This window comes from Telopea speciosissima, chromosome 10 (assembly GCF_018873765.1).
Source record: "Telopea speciosissima isolate NSW1024214 ecotype Mountain lineage chromosome 10, Tspe_v1, whole genome shotgun sequence".
Lineage (NCBI taxonomy): Eukaryota > Viridiplantae > Streptophyta > Magnoliopsida > Proteales > Proteaceae > Telopea > Telopea speciosissima.
This window is the reverse complement of record NC_057925.1, coordinates 45,592,352-45,615,469: the sequence shown is the minus strand read 5'-3', so window position 1 is coordinate 45,615,469 and position 23,118 is coordinate 45,592,352. Positions and strand designations below refer to the sequence as shown.

The 23,118-nt window shown below is 37.6% G+C and overlaps 1 protein-coding gene and 1 non-coding gene across 2 annotated transcripts; one reads left to right on the top strand and one right to left on the bottom strand.

Moving 5' to 3' along the window:
- The first annotated feature begins 4,290 nt into the window (after positions 1-4,290).
- Positions 4,291-14,851, top strand: LOC122644041 (probable tyrosine-protein phosphatase DSP4). The gene is made up of 5 exons (XM_043837639.1): positions 4,291-4,635; positions 4,800-4,893; positions 14,049-14,106; positions 14,201-14,244; positions 14,347-14,851. The coding sequence occupies exons 1-5, from the start codon at positions 4,382-4,384 to the stop codon at positions 14,608-14,610; spliced, it is 714 nt and encodes a 237-aa protein (XP_043693574.1). The 5' UTR covers positions 4,291-4,381; the 3' UTR covers positions 14,611-14,851.
- A 2,055-nt stretch (positions 14,852-16,906) lies between these two features.
- Positions 16,907-17,047, bottom strand: LOC122644437. Its single transcript, XR_006330366.1, has one exon. It is a non-coding gene; the product is annotated as a small nucleolar RNA snoR111 (small nucleolar RNA).
- Between the last annotated feature and the right edge of the window lie 6,071 nt (positions 17,048-23,118).

Below are 23,118 nucleotides of genomic sequence, written 5' to 3'. Positions count from 1 at the left end.
TTGTTCCCAATTCCTCTTCAGTCCCTCTTGTCATGACCTCTACACCTCCCATCATACGTTTCATGTAACACCATTGCTCCATCTCCCACCCCCTCAACCACCTGACCCCATACACCACACCCCACACCCCACACCCCTGACTCCTTGGATATAGACCCCTTTTCTTCAGTATTGACTTTGAACCTAACGATGAAGTCATTATTGATGAAACCATTGAGTCTTGCATTTTAAACACCCTAGTAGGGTATATTATGGACAAACGACCCTATCGGAGACAGACGGTGAACAAAGCACTCATGATAGCATGGAATCCAAAGCATAAAGTAGAAGTTTCCCCTAGTTTCACCATTCGATGGACTTGCAGAATGTTTTGAAAGAAGGTTTGTGTGCAGTAATCTATGTTATTGGTGAAGCTTGATCTCAGTTTTAATCTAGAAAGTTTTGTTGATTTTTCGACGGGATGTTTTGCCTTCGAAATGCGTGTAAACGGCCAAAAATCAAAGATCTCGACAAGTTCTTTAGCGATATAATTTACTTTGAGATCTTTGATTTGATATATTATTTGCCCTATGCTGTTGGGTGGGCTTATGAGGATAGTTTTGTATTTTCTTGAGTTAGGATTTTCTTCATATTGTAATACGTGAAAACACTATATATAGTGGTTATTTTTTTGAGAGATCGTGAGAGGGTTTGTAATTTCTTCATCAAAATAGTAGATTTGGACTATTGTTCAATCTATGGATATAACCTACCTTCTTAGGGATGAACCTCGTAAATCTCTATCTTGTGTATGCGCGCTTTCACCTTCTCCTTAGGAATATGCTTTTCTCATCTGTTTTTACCAAAAAAACTTACTTTTAAACCTTATAAAATAGATTGCCACGTGATAATCCTAACTTGGGGCATGCAGGGGGGGAAACACTTTTCACTCTTTGTTTCAGAGAAGAACTAAAAGATAAATTGGGTGGGTCGAAGGTCTGGGCCGTTGGGGTCGTCCTTTACTTTTAAGACCAAAATTATTAAAAAATGTCCCGCCCACGAAAGGCCCCAATGAAAGTGTGAGCCCACCAACCCTCTCGTTCACGGTACACTTTTATCTTTATTTTTTTTAAAACGCACTTTCAGTCTTTCACTGGAGGGGGATCTACGAAGTGACGACCAAAATACGTGGCGCAGGGTCGTTGCTAAAAAGGCACAATAGGACAAATCTACAGTTCCATTCCCCATATAATCCCCAAAAGAGCAAATTAGCATATTCTCCGAATGTACCCCTCAGTCCTCCCTCCACTCACAAACCCAACACCCAACACCCAACACCCAACACCCAACACCCATTTTTATGTCTTGATTCCCTCTCTTGCATGGATAATGGGTGGGTCTTCCGCGTCCATGTATACACCAATCAAATTGTATATTAAACGATAAAAAAAAAAAGAAAAAAAAAAAGATGGCGTTCTCTGGGATAGGGGTTTTTTTTTTTTCTAAAAAAAATATCTCAAATGATTTTGATTAGAAGTTTTTTATTGTTCTGGTTTATGTTGTTGGTTTGAGTTAACAATTTTTCGATTCAATTATGTATTTTTTAAGTCCGATAAAGAAATATAATGTTATTGGTTTAAGCAATAATAATAATTTAAAATATTTTTACATAGTGTAAATCCACTACAAAATATTAGGATTTTTTTTTTTAATATGTATAATCGGTTCGATGGTTTAAACAATTTCACTTCTTAAAATCAAAATCGAAAAAGATTGATATTGATTCTGCTTTTTAAAATCAAAATCAAACCAATTAGTATCAGTTCTGGCTTTAATTTTTTTAATAAAAATAGTAAATAAATAAATAATTATAAATCAAACCAACAAATAAATGTCTTTTTTTAGGAGGATTAGATTTTGTGTTTATAACCCACTACCATTAAATAATTCAAGGGAAGAAGAATGTTGCTAAGGTGCGTGGTGCCTGTGCCAAACACAAAAAGGGAGAAATGACCACCTTGCCCTGCTCCTGTGAAATGAAAATTTGCACACCACCCTATTGAATGCTTTCGCAGGCTCTCAAAATATAGGGGCCATGTAGCGAGCGATCCTTCTAAGGTGGTCCCAACTCCAAACTCCCATCACTCTTTCAAACCCCAACCTGGTTTGAACCAATTGATTAAAACCCGAAATTGGAATGATTGGTTAGTAAATAACCAGCCGAGTGTCAATCCTAGATCGATTAATATTTGGTTGTTCTCAGTGCTTAATGGGTTTTTGACAAATGCCCCCCTAAAAATGTCTATTTGTCCAAATGCCCTCTTACAATTTTTTTAATTGCAAATTCCTCCTACTTTTAAAACAGTATAGCACTTTGGTCCAATCTGTTAATTTGGGACATTAAATATTAGTTTCAAAGAATTTAATGATAAAAATGCCTCTCTGATTAAAATCGATCAAAATTAAAGAATAAAATGAACAAATTGCTCTCATGTTCCCCAAATCATTTAGGGTTTGAAACTGAAATTTTTTCCTCAAATCAAGTAACGTTTGGACCTATCTGGAAACCAAGAATATGAAGGAGGGGAGGTGAAGATGAAAGATTGTGATATGGTTTTATTACACAGTGGAGGGGATAAAGATTCGAAGCATAAACCAGATGGGTTCACAAGGGGTTTTGAAACTTCACCTCATAGATCACTTTCCAAATGGTGGGTTTAAATTTCTGGTTGGGTTTTTTTATTAAATGGCACCAGTAACATTTCAATTAACGTTGTAGCAATACCAAGAAAATTGTAAGAAAGCACTTTCACCTTTCCAGAATTGCTTTACTAACACAACAGAGGTACATGAAAGTCAAATTTTGATTACCTTCCCCATATTTTAGTAAAAAGTTAAAACTAAATTTTGGAAGGCTTAAGAACAAATTCAGGTAAAGAACAACCAACAGTTCTTTTTTCCTTATTGGGAAATATCCTTCTCATTGCAACGTGATATTGTTGTTAGTAGGAGATTACTTGATTCAGAACCAACTAAGTCATATCCCAACGATATTAGATGGAACATTTGTAACTGCATAAAGTAGCACTGTTGATGATCTCAGATATATAGATGTTCAGAATCAAAATTAATCACTCTTTTGAAAGTTGGGGCGAGTTTAGAATTAGAAAAATTGTAGAAAGCATTTGAACAAATGCACATTTTCAGGGGGGCATTTGTTAAAAACACGTGCTTAATTGCAGGCCGATGGATGCGTGATTCAGACTAATAATCAATCATTTATAATTTTTTACCACAAAAAAAATAATTCATAATAGCTTAATTGCCCAATTTTTTTCGATAAGATAATCACCCTATTAACATATGGGAAAGAGAACACTATATGGTTGGTACCGTTCTTTCTTAACATATATACAACCTAATTATAAAATGATAAATGACAATCGAAATATAAGCATGGTTTTTGTGCGGGGTATTGGATTGAGTATCGATTACTTGTAAAACCAATATATGGATCGACTGTAATAGATAAAATTGCCCCAGATTTTCTTTATAAAAAACGAGAGAATTTTTAACCGTTTTACCCTTTGTTTGTACTGTATCTCGATTATTGTCAAAAACCGTTACGTATCGGGCGATACAATGCCGATACCGATTCCTCAAACCATGCGCTTAGACGGTGGTGCAGTAACAGTGACCTTCTTTTGATTTAACTCTTTTAAGTACACTGACTACGACAATAGGGTGGGACCACTACTTTTTTAACGGCTACGATGGTAATCTTTGGACAATACACGTGTGAGATCGAAATCTGAGCACGCTAACGTTTAGGCCCTGGAACAACGCGTGTTTTTCTCACTCTCAGCGTGGGAGCAACCGAGGCAACGTTCAATAGGCGGCTGAGCCACCGAGGCCAAGTTGGCTATAACGTGTACATATTACCTTCTTTCTCTATTTACCAATCTTTCCTTTTCGGCTTTTCCTCGTCTTTTAAACCAAACGCCCTGCGTCTCGTGGTCTCGCTTTCTTCTCTATTCTCTCTGATTACAACAGTGGTGTGTGCCGTCTCAGTCATCAAACTTGTCGATGCGCTGTGGGGGCATTTTAACAAGAAGCGAAGCCAGACTTTTCTGCAACCATTTTTAACTTTTTTAGTGCTTCGAAATTGAACTATTTGAATCCAAAAAAAGGAGTGGAAGAGATACAGAATAAAGGTTAAAGGAGTGAAGATCCGTTCAGATTCTCGGTATCGTTCGTTGCTTGGCTTCGATCATCATTATTGTTCATGTATATATACCCTCCTTCTCACCCCAGTTCTCCTCATTGTTGACTCTCCCCATTTTTTTTTCTTCTTCTTCTTCTTCTCTCTCTCTTGCTCTCTTCATTTGTTGGCACGAAAGTAATGAAAGTTGAGAAGGTCGGGAAAGAGATGTGTAGAGCGAATGAGGTTGCAGTGGATGAGGAGTTGGAGCTGGAGCTGGAGTTGATCTCTGAATCTGAAATTCCGCCCATCGTTGCAGAGACCGACAGAGATGGAGAAGAATTGTTCGTTCCGCCTCTTAACTTTGCTATGGTCGATAATGGCGTATTCAGGTCTGGTTTTCCCGATACGGCCAACTTCTCCTTCTTACAGACCCTTGGCCTTCGTTCTATCATGTGAGTGGACAGGAGAGTCGACACTTTTCAAGTTTGAACTCTTTCTCTCTCCTTGTTTTCTTCCAACCTTTTTTTTTTTGTTTCCATCTTCTGCTTTTACTATTTGGATACGTTGTTTGTGACAATCCTCATCGTCTAGGGTTTTTGCTGGTGCTTTTGTGTAGATGTCTTTGCCCCGAGCCTTATCCGGATCCCAATACCGAGTTTCTTAAGTCGAACGGGATTCGACTTTTCCAGTTCGGGATCGAAGGATACAAGGTACGGGGTTTTTTCTTTTTTAAATTGGATTGGTATTCACAATTTACTATGCTTTATGCTGCAAAGTTCGATTTGGAGGTCTTCATTTGAAGTTCATGCAGTGGGCTGAACTGCTACTGTTTTCTATTTGATTTCCATATCTGTGTGCCGGTAACTCATGCATTGATAGAGAAATTTGAGCATTAGAGAATTAGAAATTAAAGGACCGTGAGTTCGCAATAATCAAAATTTTGTAGTATATGAGCTTGTGAAATGTGCTTGGATCATATGAGTCTTGACTAATATTGTGACAAGCTGTTAACCGAAGAAATGCAAACTAGTGATAAGCCAAAGTACATTGCTGAAACGATGTTTAGAGATTTATGTAAACACTGCTGCAAAACGTGTGTTTTGTAATTCTATGTCCGATATGTATTTACTGTTCACAATTTATTTTGCTCGACTACTTCTCGTTCTACCTCAGCTTAATAATCAGATCTGATGTCGTTGCTTGTAAATTTTTCTGATATTCTAATCCTAAGATATTGATCATTATCTGTATTTGTACTTTTTTTATCATATGAGAGAGAGTTTTCTCCTGATTTTCACTAATTTGTTACAATAAGCGAGTCTTCAGTACTTAATTTTCTCATTAGAACAAGGAGAAGGGCAATGTGGCAGTAACTGCCAAAAAGTTCTAAATTGATGCGTGTGGAAGAATTGCATGTTTAATTTCCCATCTGGAGTGTCTGATCTTGAATTCAACTATTTTTCTTAAACGAATATTAAAGGATTGAAGATATAACTTAGAAGAAACTGTAGACACAGAATACTTTGTTGTCATACCTATTATTTTTTTCCTTGATCTGCATCCATAGTATTGCTTCTATTATTTTGAATATGTGCTTGGATGGATGATCTTTTCCTCTGCAGGTTAATGCATTTCTTTTATTCCCCCCCCCCCTCTTTTCTTCTACATTCATTTAGCGCAAAGAGAAAAACTAATTTATTTGCCATTATAATCTGTATAAAAAATTAAGTGTTGTGGCTTTTCAAAGCGTCCGGGGAATTGGGACTTTGCAGTCCATTTAAAGCCTAATGCAAATTGCTTTCACTTGTAGTTACTATTAAAACTTGGTTTCATCAGTGTTTAGTTGTCCTAGCTTTCTCTATTTCCTGAACTTGTCTTGCACAGCTACACAATATTATCACTTTCCCTTACAAACTAATAATTAATTTTGCAAATTCTCTTACTTCGTGAGTTTTGGAACTTTGGGGCTATAGATATTTTGCCTTCACTTTGGAATATATAGGTGCATCTTCGAGTGTGAAAGACTTATGCTATAATCATAAATGCATGTGATGTGTTCTCTTGTTGTTTAACAGTGGAATTGTTGATATTTTATTTTTCTTAACTGCTAATAATTGATATTATCTAGTGTCTAGGCATAAGTAGATATTTTATGAAAATTTGTAGCTGCTTATGGACTAAGTAAGTTGAGTTGAGATTTTATATCATGGAGCAAATGTCTTGATTGGGGTTGTATCTCCTGGTTGTGGTGCTAGGCCATGTCAACTCTCTCTCTCACTCTGACAGAGATACAAATATGCACAAATTCACAGTAAAAGCAGTGTGGGGCCCATTCCAAATGACACCTTGCTGTTGAACCTACTACTTTTTCTGAGTCCTTTTTCTGCATCGATTGGAACTTGATAAATTTCAGATAAGCAGCTCTAAATAGCTAGTGATTAGGTGACAACTGGACCTGCTTCAACGTTGGACGAATCATGTGTTACAATGTCCCTTCTCCTGCTGATCCCCATAGAGATACCATAATTTGTAGAAAACCAGAAAACTGATTGAGATTGCCAATTCTTCTCAATAGGAATGAACTGGTGGTGTTCGGAAGTGATAATTGCTGCGGAACAATTGTAGAATAAAACTATAGGTAAAAACTCAATTGGGAAGTGCAAGACTTGTGGATCCTTAGACCCTTATGAAACCATATCTACCTGGTTCAGTATGCTTCCATGTGTTTCTCTTATCATGAACTCATTGGAATCCAACAATTTGTGTTCTTGGTCATTGGGATGCTGGTGAAAGACATAACCTAGATTCACCCCCACCCCCCCCCCCCCCCCAAAAAAAAAAAAAGATACAAATAAGTTGGAAAGATCTTTCTCCTTAGGTTTTGTGATCCATTTGGCCCATTTCTAATCCAACCACATGAATGCTCCTCTTTGGAGGAAGAGGAAATCAATGATGGGTGGGGAAAGTGAAGAAGATAACAAATTCTTAGCCTTTATATTCATGAGTTTATTCAATGAAGAATATACTTTATCAATGGCTATGTGGGAAAACTAGGCAGGATAAAGTAAGGAATGACCATATTAGAGCTAGGTTGGGACTTGGGAGTAGCTCCGATACATGATAAACATAGAGAGAGTTGTTTGAGGTGGCATGGCCATGTTCAACAGAGGGCTTCAGATGCCCCAGTTCGGAGGAGTGACCTGATCCTGATTGACGGAACCAAAAGAGCCAAGGGCAGGCCTAAGATAACCATAGGAGAAGTGGTGGAGAAAGACATGCTTAGCTTAGGCCTTGTTTCTGGTATGACCTCAAATAGAGCTGATTGGAGAGCAAAGATCCATGTGGTCGACCCCATTTAGTTGGACTATGATGTTGTGATGTTGTTGTTGTATTACACTCCTTTTCGAGGCCTGGAGCAGAATGTTGGGCAGTTAAGAAGCGGTACGCAGTTAAGAAGTGTCGATGCCCTTGAGTCTGTGTCGATGTTGTATGCCCCTCCACTTTACTTCTTTATTATTAATATGCTGTCTCTTCTAGGATCCTTGTAGCGCACCCCATTAAGTTGGGATAAGATTATGTTGTTGTTGTTATAGAGTATTTCTTCCTTCCTCCCCTCCCTTTCATTTTATTTATTCCTGTTTCCTTCTTAGGTGGCAAGGGCCATAGTGGGGTTGTATTATCAAGATTTGTGATGTACTGATGTGTGCGTGAGCGTGTATTGTGTGGAGGTGGGAGGTGGAGTGAGAGGTGTAATCAACGTTTTTGTTGCACATTGATGTTGATTGGACTAAGGGTCACAATATATGGTTTCATGTTTGGGTTCTGTGTCTCCATGGCTTATAAGGCTATATAATGGTCATAAGATGATATGATGTCCATACCAGAACATGTACATGAGAGCCAAAAGTTCATTCAGCTAAGTTCTGAAGTTTGTCTCATAGCCTGGACCTTATATGAGTGTTTGTGGCATGAGAGCTATGGACGTTTAATGAATTTGAAATGATATAGGATGCCCTATGGATCCATCATGCCTTTGGAGTACCTTTATCTTTATTGTAGGAAACCATATATCCTCTTAGGAAAAGACTACCTGCACTTACCCCTTGCCCTATCAGTGTTGCAGAGGTGATTATATCAAAACAATGACCCAGATCCATGGTTTGTATTTTCTCATCAATACCATATGGCTGTTTGATGACTGCAAGAATGATGTAGCTTGACTAAGAAGTGTAAAAACACCAAAAAAGGAGTATTGTATTTGTTGTGGGTCCCCTCCCTTTTTAATGTTGTGAAGCCTTCGTGGGTTTTTGACCACTTGTCTTGTGTCTTTAGAACACACAATAATATGAATTCCCTGACAAATTGAAGGTAGGAGATCTGATAATATTTATTGCTTTTGTATGTTGAAACAATTAGCTGGAAACAGCCTCTCTGCGAAGGCAGGGGTAAGGCGGTGTACATTTTTACCAGCCTTGTGCACTGGGTACACCTCGTATGTTGAAACAATTATATTTCCTTTGCAGAATGGGTGGCGAATCTAAAATTGAAAAGAAAGATGTGTATGAAAATGATCGTGAAATTACTAAAATGCATGTTCTCTCCTCTTCATAATTTATATCTAGGTAGAAGAAATTTAACTTGGATATGATTTCTTTGCTGAAGTAGCTATCAATTTAAAGAAGTTCAGAACTCATTTAGACTATCTTTTCCATTTCCTGCATCTGCCATTTTTATGTTGGCAATATATTGTTTCTTCTCTGTGGATTTGTTCAATGGTTCTTTGTCTTTCTTGAATCATCATCTTTTTGTTATCTTTAGGTGTTCCTATATTGTAGCATTATTGTGTTGGGCATTTGAAATTCCTGGCTGAGAAGCCAATGCTAGTTATCAGTTTCCACTTGGGTTATTCCATCACTATCAGAACCTTCAGTTTTGGACCACCACTTGCATGTCTGTTTCTTGAGGGAAAAACTTTTTCTCAGTTTACTGAGGCAAAGCTATTTCTATAATTCTAATGACATCTTTGTTTTTGTCAAATAACTTGTATCTTTCATGAATATAAACAAGAATGTAATAAAAATTTTGTGGCATGCACACTGCCCTTTAGGCACATCCCCAAAAAAATTCTTTGGCCGCATTTCAAGAAAATGAATATATTTCTAGATGACAATAGCATTGAACAAGTGTGCAATTGTGTAGACAAAATTTCCTTTTTCGATACATATACAGTTTATAACAGCTTATCGTTTTTTACAAGTGTCAATGCCTACAGAAAATATTTCGTTGCATCTGATAACCACTACATGTCACCTAAGGAAGCACTCTCAGGCTCTCAGCATTGGTAAATTATTTAGTTGCAGATGCCCAGTCCATGTACAGTTCCCAGTTCCCACAAATTTTCAGGACTGCTCTTACTCTGGCATTAAAAGTATCTCATTGTGCAAACAGATGTACCGAGTGTTCTTCCTCTTCCATACACAGGTGTCACCAGGTGTTGGGTACTTTGTCAAATTTTAGCATTCATTGCAAAAGTCTACTATCGGAGGAGCTGTTGACTGCTGAACTCTTGATAGATTATTGTTTTTAGTCCTGCCCTGCATTGTAGGCATCATTTGCACACCTCCCGTCACATGCCTGTCATGTCTGCTCAGGTGAAATTCTGGCTTTGAAGTTAATTGTAGCTTAATGTACCTCGTCCAAACATTTCTCCAGCAACTAGCAAGCATGTTCCTTCTAATGTAGCTTGTCCAAACATTCCTCCAGCACCCTATTGAGCATGTTCCTTTAAATCTTCTGGTCTGAACCACATTCCCATTTAACCAGCTAGCATTGTAGCATTTTGCCCATCAACCAGCTAGTATTATCTCAGGTGTAGTCTTAATCACTTATCCTTCTTGGCTTCTTGCTACAAGTCATTTGTCTCCTCAAAATCTCAGGTTTCAGGGTCCAATCTTTATTAGACAAAGATGCCTCCTCATTTCTAATTCACCTAGCCATTTTCTAGGGATTGTCCTCTTCATCCTCCCAATGGTCAGATTCCCAGTGCCCCTAATGCAAAGTCGACCTCGAACCAGGTAAGTCAGCAGGAGATTGGTTGCAGCAGGATCAATACAATGAAAGGAACAAACTTAAATAACCGAAACTCTTTTTTTATTACTATTTTCTGTTTACATGAAGGAGAACACAAAAGGGTAGGAAAAGAAGAAGAAGGGGATATAGAAGCGGGGGATAGGACCAGCTCTCTCAGCCCATCATCCTCTCACCCAGGGCCTCTCACCCACGGTCTCTCACCGTTGCCGTGTCCCACAGCTTCAACCATTACTCTTTTCTCTTCAATCTCTGTACCTTTTCTGCTCAGCCACAGATTTTAAATAGAACCTAAGACAACTTCTAGGAATAAAATCCCCTGTAAAATAGAAACTTGACTCTAACTAGGATTCCTAATTAGGATTACAACTCAAATAGGAAACTAAATAAGTGTCTAGTAATAAAAATAACACCTAAAATCAACTCCTCTAAGCCAGCAGTTCATAGCAGCCCATAATTACTGTTTGTGTGAACAGTAACTTTTTTTGGGTCTTCATGCTTCGATCTACATCAGCCCCATACCCCCTGCTTTGGTTTACAGACCCATTTCCATCTCACTGTGGCTGTATTTGTTTCGCCATAAAATAGCCATAAAATATAATATGGGAAAATATTTATTATTTATAAATGTTATTTATATTTTTTTCGCCTTTTGGCTTTTTTTGGCTGTGCATGGCTAATAAGCACATTTGAAAATTATTTGAGTGAGGGAAATAATCAAGCCATATGATGGGGGTGGAGTCCATGGATGCCAAGAGTACCAATAATCAAGATACCATCACTATTTTGGTAAAACAACGTCCTGAACTTTGAGATGGATTTTATTTTCCTACTTTTTTTTTTTATTGGATATCAGTAGAACATTTCCCCCCTGTCTAGTCCTTGTACAATTTTGTATTGGTTTTCAACAAATCTTGTAACATATTTATGGCGAAACAAACACAGCATGAGTGAAACTTCTTATTCTTGCCCTTCTGTCCTGTTCTGAAGAAAATCTTGAATTCTCTTCTTATCACCTTTTTGGTCTTATTGGCTTGTAGGGACTCTTCTTTTGGTTGCTATTACAGTTTCATCTATTTGAAAAGTCAATGTCAAATTAGGCTGCTTCCATTCTACAAGAAATTTTTTGGTCGCATTTTACATCGAATAAAATGAGATCATGAAATATGAACAGGCCATAGCCCATAATGTAGTTATGGCCTGCAGTCTAAGAAATAGTTTTGCTGAATGAAGGGTTGCTCAGCTCTTGTTTGTATCACTTATAATCTCTGAGGTTTATTTGTTGTTCCTTATATTAGTATTATAATTTAAATTCATGTTGTACCTTTCTCTCTGCCTGGCCCACAGTGTTGTAGACTAGAATGGTTTACTTACCTCTCTTGACACACTTCAAACTGTCTTTAAGTTTCGGGATCTGTCTGTTGTGACTTCATTCGCGATTAATTAGATTTCCCCAGACTCCTAAGATTACCTATTAACTGCCTAGCATACTTACTACCCCTTAATTGTTCCAGGTGAAGGTTCAACATTTTCTTAGAAATTTTAATAGAAGAACATCAGAATGCAATAAGGATATTTCAGTCTCTGTAGAACATTTTGCTTATGACTATATGGTAGATAAGTTCTTCATAACTAAAACATGGTGAATGATTGTGTGACGTTGAAATTTTAGTTTTCCTTTTAGCTTTTGACGATTCATTGCACAATCAATCTAGAAGAAACTTTCCTTTATGCAGTAGCATGTACAATATTAACTCACTCTCGTTTATCCTTTTGAAGAGCTGAGAAGATAACTTACTCCTATATATAACATATTTGATCTTTAAAATATTTCGGAAAGATTTCCCTCCATGGATGTTTTCTGATTGTTGTTGTACTTTAGTAGATGATTTTCAGTTGTTAAAAAGTTGGGAGTTATAGGACTAGGGATACACTGAGGGTTGAAGCGGTGTGAAAGATGTCAATGCTTATTTATTAACTATAAACATGGCCTTAAAAATGAGTTAAAATGATGGAAATGTTTCATTTAATTGACAGAAGTTAGTTGGGACAAGGATTTTTATACTTGGTTGAGCTGGAGGCTCAATAGGGAGCCAAAAATGCTCCACCTAGGGGCATACATGGCATATCCCACTAGGATCTACACTTGGTGAAACTAAGCCCCATGCATGTTACATCTTGAAGCTGATACTTGGTGAGACAAGCACTCACTGTCTACACTCACATTATCAGCATCCTTGACTGTATCTGCTTTGCAAATCTCACTCTCTCAAGTGATCCTTTTTTCAGTCTTTGTGTGAAACCATAGACTTGAACCCAAAACCTGCCCACATGTAGCGATGATGTGCGCAGGCACAGTAATGGGCTTGATGTTGGAGTTCTTGAGTAACTATTTTAGTTATGCCCCACCTTAGTAAAACCATCATGAGATGTACACGTGGTTCTCCCCAAAGCAATTTTTTGAGTATGGTTTTTTCCTTAACCTTTTCTACTGCAATAACATAGCCTTCTTGTTTTGCATACAGCATATGAGCATACATAGATCCTTTTTCTTTCTTTCGCCTCCCAACCCCCTGGCCATTTTTTTGTTTTGTTTTGCTGTGCTTCCTTCTAATTCCCCATGGCATTTACTTATATGCATTCAGCCCCTGTTCTTGTCAAATAGGTGGGGAGTGTGACTTCTAATAACAATTCCTTCTATAGATATTCTATTCTGTATTTCTGTGTGCGATTATGCTTTCACCTGTTTCCACCAATAGAAGTATATTTTGTGTCGGTACACCTTTGTTCCCTTTAAACAACTTGGAGACAGTTTACTGTTTTCTCATCTTCTCTACTAGAAAGTGTACTGTAAACCTGGATCAAATGAATTACTTTCCTCTTGCGACAACAAGGCAAACCCGCATAGCCTGGCTAAACCAAGTCAGGGTGAATTGTGTTTCTTTCTCAAATTTGTCTCCTCATGCCAGATAGGAACCGATAGGAAAACCTAAAATCATGATTGTTGCTGGCTATATTTGGATTCAGGTTGGATATTTCCAAAACTGAGCAGTCCTATCAAATTTTTGGTCAACCTAATCTGCGTGTCTAATGAAGCATGTTAATCGCCTAACGATCTTATAATGTATTCCTGTGGGGTCCCTTAGGTCTAGGTTGGTGGAGCTTAGCCCATAAATTTCTGCACTCCAAAGCTGGTATCAACCATCGTTGCTGTACCAAACCTTAATCATTACAGGCTGGGCAAGGTGTGTCTTTGGTGACCATGTGCCATTGCCACCCCCAACCAGAATGCATTCGGTAAATAACTGAATATAAGTAGTAATATTGATAGGTATATGACTTACTTAGTCAAAGAGCTTCTTGCTGTAATTGTGCACTATATTGTGGTAAATATTTGTTAAGGTGACTGTCCTATTAAAGATAATTTCCAGTCAGGGATCTGTAGGGTGTCTGAGGTCCTGTGTACTGGGGTAGTACGAAAAACATTAAGAGTTGATTTGGAGAGTATTTCCATATCACCAAAGTTGGACAAATGTGCACAGAGAATGTTAACTTACAAAATTAATTGTGACTAAGTGGAAACTGGAAAGATCTACTGAAGCATGCAGGGGATCCCATGTATCTGTGCCGATGTGATTTTTCAATATTTTCTTTCCTTTTATTTTCCCCAATTTTATTTCTTGTGTGTGCGTGGTTGTTTATTACGTCAAGCATTATGCACCAGGGGAATTTTTTTGGTAATGTATTGTGTTCCTGAAGGCTAATATTGTGGATGCAGGAACCTTTTGTAAACATTCCCGAGGATATGATTCGTGAAGCACTCAAAGTTGTCCTTGGTATTATAAATGTTTAAATTTTTAGTTTAATTCTCATGGCCTGCTCAACGGTTGATTTCCAACTTGCTTATAATGCAATCTGCATTCCGTGCAGATGTTAGGAACCACCCGGTTTTAATCCATTGCAAGCGGGGGAAGGTATGCACAGTAGTTTCTCTTTATTCCCTGAATATGTAGTACCAACTGTAAAAACTTTTAAAACTTGGTGTTTTATTAGTTTTATCTTTTTGTTCCATTCAGCACCGGACTGGTTGTCTGGTAGGGTGCTTAAGAAAATTTCAACGATGGTGCCTGTCTTCAGTCTTTGATGAGTACCAACGATATGCTGCTGCTAAAGCTAGGGTTTCAGATCAGAGGTTCATGGAGTTGTTTGATGTTTCCAGCTTGAAGCACCTGCCTTCCACATTCACATGTTCCACTCAAAAAGGTAACAAATTTGTCAGTAGGAAAGCTTTAGCTCCCAGGGAAGAGGATGGAAACCTTACCCAAAATATTAATGGTTGAAGGTGATCTCAAAGATATGGTTTGGCAGGTTAATGAATAAGACAATCCGTTTTTCGAATGTGGATAATAAGAAGCATCGTTGTACATGCTTTTCCCCCATTGTTGTAGAGCATTGGAGTGGTTCTAAGCAAATCTATTGGAACGTTGTTGTTGAGCATTATTTTCTGCTTATATCCTGTTTAGCCGGATTTATGTTGGTTTAATCAACCTTTCTTGTAATCCTAATGTGTTTTTGGTTCCAGACTTTGTATATTGTAAATCAGTATTTAGCCACTGTTCACAATGATGTGAACTGGGTTACCTAATAAACCAATGTTAGAAGAAAAAAAGATGTAGAAGTGCATCAAGGCAAAAGCCAAATGAAACTTAAGCTTGAAAACTCTTTGGTTCTCAGGTTGGTGGTTTGGAACTTGGAATGGTCTGCAAAATTAATTACCATAGAAGGTCAAAACAAAGGTTCTAAATATCGGGATTGGATTGGCCAACCTATAAGAATGGCGTGAATTGGCGGCCCCGTAATCAACTGTTCATGTTTTCTCAGATCGCGTGCTTAATTTGCCGGCCAGGCAAATGAAATGCTTAGCGAGAATTTGAAAAGAGGGTAGAAGCGTTATAGTACAAAAGACACCATTGGTAAACTGACAAACGACTAAACCAATTGGTGCGCCACCGGCAAGGTGTTTGCTTCACTCTCGCTACTACTGTAATTCCATGGAATGTGTTTGATGGATTGTTTGAGAGAAAAAGCGAGAGCAAGGAGAGCAATGGGCATGCAATCGGGAAGAAATGTTCATTGGCTCGTGTGCCTACTGTAATTCCATCCTCCTTTTATTTTATTTTTTCACGGCATTGAAGAAAGCTGTCTTCCTATCAAATATCTAGGGTTGCCTTTGAACTCTAGTAAATTGAGTGGCAGGGACTGTGAACCTCTGGTATCTAAGATTTCTTGCCGGGCGACTGGAGCTGATAAATCTGTCATATATGAGATCATCTTTTTCTGATTTAGTGTCCGACTTGGAGGAACTTAATCACGCTGCTCTACTCCATCACATTTGGGATCTGGCTAGTAACCAGACATCCTTGTCGGCTAATGAAGTTTCAGCTCACATGAACAAGTCAAAATATAGTGCTTGGACCATGGAGTTTTTTGCTTCATCAGACACTCATCCATGGTGTACTCTACTATCAGCCCTAAATGGATTAATTGGGAACCACCACCTATCTGGTGAATTACTCTCAATACAGATGGCTCAGAGGGATTAGCCGGGCTGCATATGGAGTTTCTGGTCAAGATCACAACAAAAAACCTACTTTTGCTTTGACAGGGAAGTGTTGATCAGTCAAAATATGTTATTTCGTTGGAACTTGAAGGTCTAAGAAGGGGTCTAACAATGGTAGCAGAAAAGGGTACAAGAAAAATCATTTCAATTTAGCATCAAAGTTATTTTTTTTAGGATATCGTTACGCATGATGGACAGTGCCTTGATAGACAGTGGAAGAGTAGCAGGTGATCCAATGTATACCATATCACCGGTATCAATCAGCACGGTATCGAAATCAATGAAGAGTTGCAAAATCGTCAAGTTTCGCATTCCTCAAACCACGCTCACAGACTCCATCTGTTCCTTGGCTACCCTACCCTCTTCAGCCGTCAGCTGTTTCCACGGGGAAGGAGAGATGGAGAGAAACGGGTGCTCGCCGCCTAGCCCCCGACAGGAAACATTCTTCCATGGCTCGCTGAGAGAACCTTTCCCATTTATTTAATATCTTAAAAAATTTAATAAAATAAAAACCATGTGAGAGAGGGTAACTTTTGTACCAACAATCTCCCATCTCTCTAATAGAAATTGTTTATAAGCTCCATCATTCATGTAGTTTTGTATCGTTTCGAGTTTAAAAACCACATAAAAGAACAAAAAAAATTTCAGATAATTTTAATGGAAACAGACAAAATTTATAATTTAATTAGAAATAGGATGTTCTTTACTCACACACTACAAAAAAAATGAGATAGGAAAAGGTAGAGTGCATCAGCTTTAAACCATCTTCAAATTGGGATATATATATTAAAACATCCCTATCGGTTCAAAGTGAAGAATTAAGAAATACATCATCTGCACTCGTCTTCCCATCGTCAGAACCAAACCAATTTGGAATAAATAAATAAATAAAGACGGATAATAAAACTTTAATGATCAATTCAAAGAACCCATTATTAAAAAACCAGAAGAAGAACAAGAAAATAAAAATAAAAAAATAGGGAGAGGGTTGGGGAGAGTATCAGAAAAACAGAGGAAGAAGAACGAGCAACAATCGAATCGCCAATCAAGAAAATGGCGACTGAAACGATATCTCGTCCACTAATTGCTATTCTTCCTCTGTTTCCCATCAATCAGAGAAACTAAATATTACGGCCGCTCCATTCTCTTATCGACTTAGAGGACGACTCTTTAATAAAGATTTTCCATCGAAAACACTAGCTAGCAATCGCACAATAATCGCTTTAAACAACTCGACACAACCCTAAGAGGAAACCCTAATAAAAGACTGCACACACACAAGCAGCACTCCCATAAGTCCATAACGCGAAGATAAAGATGTGAAATTTCATATAAAGCACAATTGCAACGGTAAGGCATTGGGCGAGCCAAAGGGATGGGGACAAGCCCGATCCAATGGATAAAAATTGGGAGAGTGCATCAATAAGGTACATCTGACGATGTACATGCACTTAGGAAAGTATTTTAAACAAAGCAGTTTAAGGTGGGTTGAAGAGGTTCTTCTAATTCGGCAGATGTGGATGGGCCACGTGGCCCTACTATGGTTGAGCCCATGCAAAAGAACACAAATCCAGTGGCGCTTGTGTCTTCAGTATCTCCTTCTCCAATGGACACTGGGGGCACTAGCGGCAGTCGTTTTACAGCTTTGCAAGATTTGGAGAATGATGAGCCAGGGGAGGTGCGAGATATTTCCAGCGGACCTGTCCGTGAGAGGGAACGAAGTCCGGGTAGGGGCGGCTCTGTGCAACGTCCCACTTCTTCAACCTCCCAATGCTGAAGTTCGGCGCTTGGAATGTCAGGGGTATGAATGACCCTGGCAAGCGCAGGGCAGTCCTTGATTGGGCTGGCAAAAATAGATTTATGTTTTTTGGTCTGATTGAGACTCGTGTGAAGAAGTGTAATTTTGATGTGTGGCCTAATTTTTTGGCGACCATAGAAATTTCCTTCGGTATTGACTCTTTCCCTACGGTTCTTTCTACTTTAGTACAGGATGATGCTAGGGGAAAGAGATATCTCAGAATGTAATCTCTTTACAACAGTAATATAATATAAGCTCCTGTTTTTACAAAAAAAGCACTTTAAGGTGCATCGTCAGATATACCTTTTTGGTGCACTTGAGGGTGTACTGTACTTGAGGTGAGAAGCCTCACCTACTCAGTCTTAATTTATGGTCGCCAAGCGGCCCAAGCCCAAGCATTGATATTAGTAATCAGTATCAGTATTGGTATCAGTCTTGGCTGATAGCGATCCGGAATGGCCCTGGATCAGGTCAGAATCAAGGAAAAATGCATCTGGATCGGGTTCCCTAATAAAATGATTAACCGATCCATTCCGGATCCGATTGAATTGGTATGAAAATTGTAACATGGGATACGAGAAGGCATCAGGTGAAAATTCATCTTTTTTCTCAGATCCCATAAATAATGGTTCTAAAAATCGGTATCAAATCAGTTAGGAATTGGTATTGGCCCTGTCGATACCAATACTGATACAAATCGGCCGATCCGATTCTAATTTCTAGACCCATAAGCCCAAATCCAACCTTTAAGGAATTATTGAACCCTGTAGGCTACAACTGGGCCCACTAACCACCTGAGTGGAATTCCTAAACATCTTCACTGATGTTGAGGAGCTCCAACAACTAGTTTTCTTGGAAAATATAAGTTGATTATTAAAAACTAAATGAGTTAATATTTTCAACAAACTTGGAATTGGAATGGATCTCCAACAACTAATTTTCTCCTCGGAATGAAAATATAATTCAAATGTTTTGAAAAAGAAACTAAGTTTGACTCTAACAACTAGTTTTTTTTTTCTTTACGGGAGGGAAAATATATTAAAGAAACTAATTAAGTACAAGAGTCTATATAACACGGCAAGTGGGGTGCCGCAGCATAAAAACTTTTAAACCAGATACCAAAGGGAATGTCAGGGTTAGTCCTATAGGAAATATTAACAGATCTATCAGCTATCTTGAGACAATAATCCAACACCTCAAGCGGCCACGGAGAAAGGGATGGAGTTGGAAGAAGTCCTGGTAACATGGTATGTGAACACCAAACTTCTTTCAGCTTCACACCTCTAAGGACAACAAACTCAAGAGCGTTGCGGATTCCAGTGAGTTCAAGCTCCAAAAAATGATTGTTTTTACTTCGACCAGCAGTGAGAAAAAGAAGTTTTCCATCAACCAAAAAACCCAATAGCTAGCCAGGCTTACCTAGATCTTTGGAATCAAATCCTGCGCATAACAAAACAGGAAAATCTAAAGTAGGTAAATCAAAATGAGACAAAGAAACAGGGTTAGTAACAGCCACAGAATCTATAGGAGAGAGAGGAAGTGTATTAGAATAAAGAGGGGGTGGGAAAATGTTTAAATCCACCAACCACTGGCTAATTCTACAAAGAATCTTCCCAAGGTTGGGACAAACCGAATTAAACAACAAATTGTTCCGAGCCTGCCAAATAACATAACAGGTGATGATAAAAACAGAAAAAAAACCAAACTAAGGAAGGCTTGTCAAACTGTCAGTCCATCAAAGCAGAGATGCAGAAATGTCTGAGAGAAGGAAATGAAATCAATTCAGTCCTCAGACCCAAAGGACCTGCTACCCAGATGTGCTTAACACAGTCACAAGAGAGGAAAATAGGCCAGAGGGTCTCACTATAAGTGCCACAGAGAGCACAAGTGGGATCGACCGGAGTCCATTTCGAAATAAGATCCTTAACCGGAATTCCTGCATGTAATACACGCTAGAAAAAGAGTTTAAATTTAGGAAGAATTTTAAGTTTCCAACAAAATTTCCACCAAGCGATAGTAGAAAAATCAGAAAAATTATTGGTAGAGACAAAGGAGGAGGCCAGCTTGGTTTTAAAAAGACCATTCCTAAAGAGCGTGCACTACCAAGAGTCAGGTGAGTCGGAGCACGGGATAACCAAGATTTGTCTAAGATAAAGTGGAACAGCATTGCTAAGAAGGTCCACATTCCACCCCTGATTGGACCTTCTTAGCATATAAATCAGAAAAATTATTGGTAGAGATAAAGGAGGAGGCCAGCTTGGTTTTAAAAAGATCATTCCTAGAGAGCGTGCACCACCAAGAGTTTGCTTAGTCAGAGCACGGGATAACCAAGACTCTAACAACTAGTTTGTTGTTTATATATATATATATATATATATATATATATATATCATACACACAAAAATAAGAAGAAGAACAACAAGAGAATAGCATTATGAACTGAGCAAAATCGATCACAACAACTTGAGAAGGGCTATCTTGGGCAAAGCATCTGAACTTGAGTGTGTACAATTACCAGCTTGAAGAAGAATAAGTCATTTGTTGTAATTTATGCTTATATAGCTCAATAGTACTTTGTGTACGTACTTTTTTAGGAATCTTTAGCCTGTGTGGCTCAAGTGCTCAATCCAAAGGAGTGTGATTGAGTTGTGAAGGGTAGTAATCAAGGTAGTGGACGTAGGATTAGTTGAATCCGAACCACAAAAAAATTGGTTATTTGCATCTCTGTTTCTCTCTCTTTATAACTCTATCTCTCTCTTGCATATACTTTATTCCAAGCATTTGGTGCTACTATCCATGGCACACTCAATATGTTTATTGTTATTTATTTTATATCATTTCTCATTGTATGATGATTATAATATTTTTGAGTTTATATTATATGTTGTTTAAATTAGTCATAATTCAATTCACCCCCTTGGGTTGTATTCGATCCTACAAGTGGTATCAGAGTCTGATCTCTTCTTAAAGACTTTAACAATTCGAATAGTAAATTGCAACCATATGTTTGATGACAGACCATTTTATGATGATTTGATAAATATTATTGAATCATTTTATGAAAAGTTTGAATTAATTCATTATGAGTGTTTAGAAGATAAATATCTTTCTATAGCTGCTGATAATAGTATTTTAGAAGTGAAGAATCTTTCATCATTATCTATAGATAATGACTTATTTCCGAAAGAAAAAAAATCTATAGATAATGACTTTAAATCTATCTTGCCTAGTAAAGACGAGCAGGTTAGGTGGCTCTATAACTATTATTCTGGCCATAGCATCTATTTTATTACAAGACAAGGCTCCGTTGCTCTTACTTCGTCTTTGGCAACTCTGGGAAATATGGATATTATAATTTCATGAATAGAGCATGGGCAAAGATGAACTCAAATCGATCTCGATGAAGGTGGCTTCTTGTGACATACATCAACAAAACCATTTGATATATTAGCAGTCTTTGTTTGGTCCGACAAAACCTGTTATCATGGGTTCTGTTTCACTCCCAAGTAGACTCCTTTGATCACACATTTGTTTCACAAATTCTGAAACCGTCTCTAGTTTTGAATCAACAATATATAGGCTTTTTTTATCTCTGTTCTCTCTCAGAATCTCATTTACTTTCTCTAATTTTGAATCAATAAGCTTTAAAACCTCTTGCCATTTCTCAAAGGTGAATCCGTTGAGAATAGAATCATCTTCTTCTTAAGCATCATCAAAGTGATAGTGGAGAGTAGGTTAACAAAAGTGAATAAAAAATAATCTAAAGAGAGAACTGCCAAATGCTTTGGAAGAGAGCAAGGGATGCTTTCAAGGGGGTTGCTTAGGGTGTTATCAAGTAGGAAAAACTCATGATTGATGAAGTCAAAGATCTCCTAAATGAAGACGGAATATTTGTTGATATGTCAATCCTTCTTCATTTACTCCAAGCCTAGAATCCATGTAAACGCTAGATTTTTAACTTTAAGATTCCACTAAATTAGCTATGGACCAAATCATGAAAGATTTAAAGGATTAGGATATCAACATGGTTGGTATATATGGGATAAGAAGAATTGAAAAGACAACCTCGATGAAAGAAGTGGCTAAAATTTCAAAAAAAAAGATGGGTTTTTTTTTATTATCAAGTTATGATGGTCATTTTTTTTTTAATCAAGTTGTGATGGTCACTGTATCTCAAGATCCGGTCTTGGTGAGGATCCAAGGCAAAATTGTGGAGAACTTAGGCATACCACTTAAAATCAAGACTTTTATTAGAGATATTAGAGAAGGATAAATGAACTCTCCTAGTCTTAAATGATTTATTGAAGCCACTAAATTTACTAGAAGAGTAGGAATTCCTTATGGAAAGAATTGTAATTAACACAATAAGACAGCTCAAAGCGTATAATCAAATGAAAACTCACCCCAATGTTGAAGTAAAAGTTCTATCAGAAGAGGCATGAGTTCTATTCACATGGTATTAGCTACATATGGTAGCATCAATCACCTCCATCAAGTATTCAATCATCTCTAATCTAGGATCTATTGTATATGTTGTATATTTCTACATATTTTCTTTCTTACTTTTTTTTGTTATAGAAACCCATGATTTGAATTTACATACACAAAGGTCATGTGTATACAGCAACAAGAACAAACTCAGTCTTATCCCAACTTAATGGGGCCGACTACATGGATCCAAACAAACAAAGTAGGTAAAACTGAGGAGCAGACAAAATAAGGGAATGAAGAGGTAGAAAAAGAGGGAAGGAAAATGTGAGTAGTGATAGTCTCCACTCCAAAATTAACATGGTATTAGAGAAAAATTAGATATGAGACCATTTCTCTTTGATTTATTTCAGACCAGTACATTTCTTTAAGTTATCTCTTTGTTCTCTCGTTGTTTATGAGATCATTTCTCTTTGATTTATTTCAGACCAGTCCATCTTTTTGAGTTTTTTTTCTACTAAGTTCCACAGGAAAACATCTCGACCATCAGTTTAGCTCTTCAGATGCTAGCACTTGTGGAATTAGAAAAATCTTACCAGCATTAACCAACACACAGAATATGGGCATTACAATTGATACAATTAGAAAAATCTTACCAGCATTAATCAATACACAGAATATGAGCATTACAATTGATACATTTAGATGTTAGACAAAATTCTTAATATTAGGGAACCAATGGGTTCAGAGAGAGGGAGAGTCATCTCGCATTTCTATAAAATAAGAACTAATGGCTAATGAGAACCAAATCTGTTCAAGTGTCCAGACGAGATGTGGCTAAAATTTTGTCTGAAACCTAATAGGAGAAACCTGTAGAAACAAGAGGGCAATAAGTGAAAAATAAATAGAAATGCAGACAGAAAAAATAAATAAATAAAATTGCTAAGTTATTGGAACTTTGAAGAATTCATAATTAGCAGTTATGACATAAGGAAGTTAAGA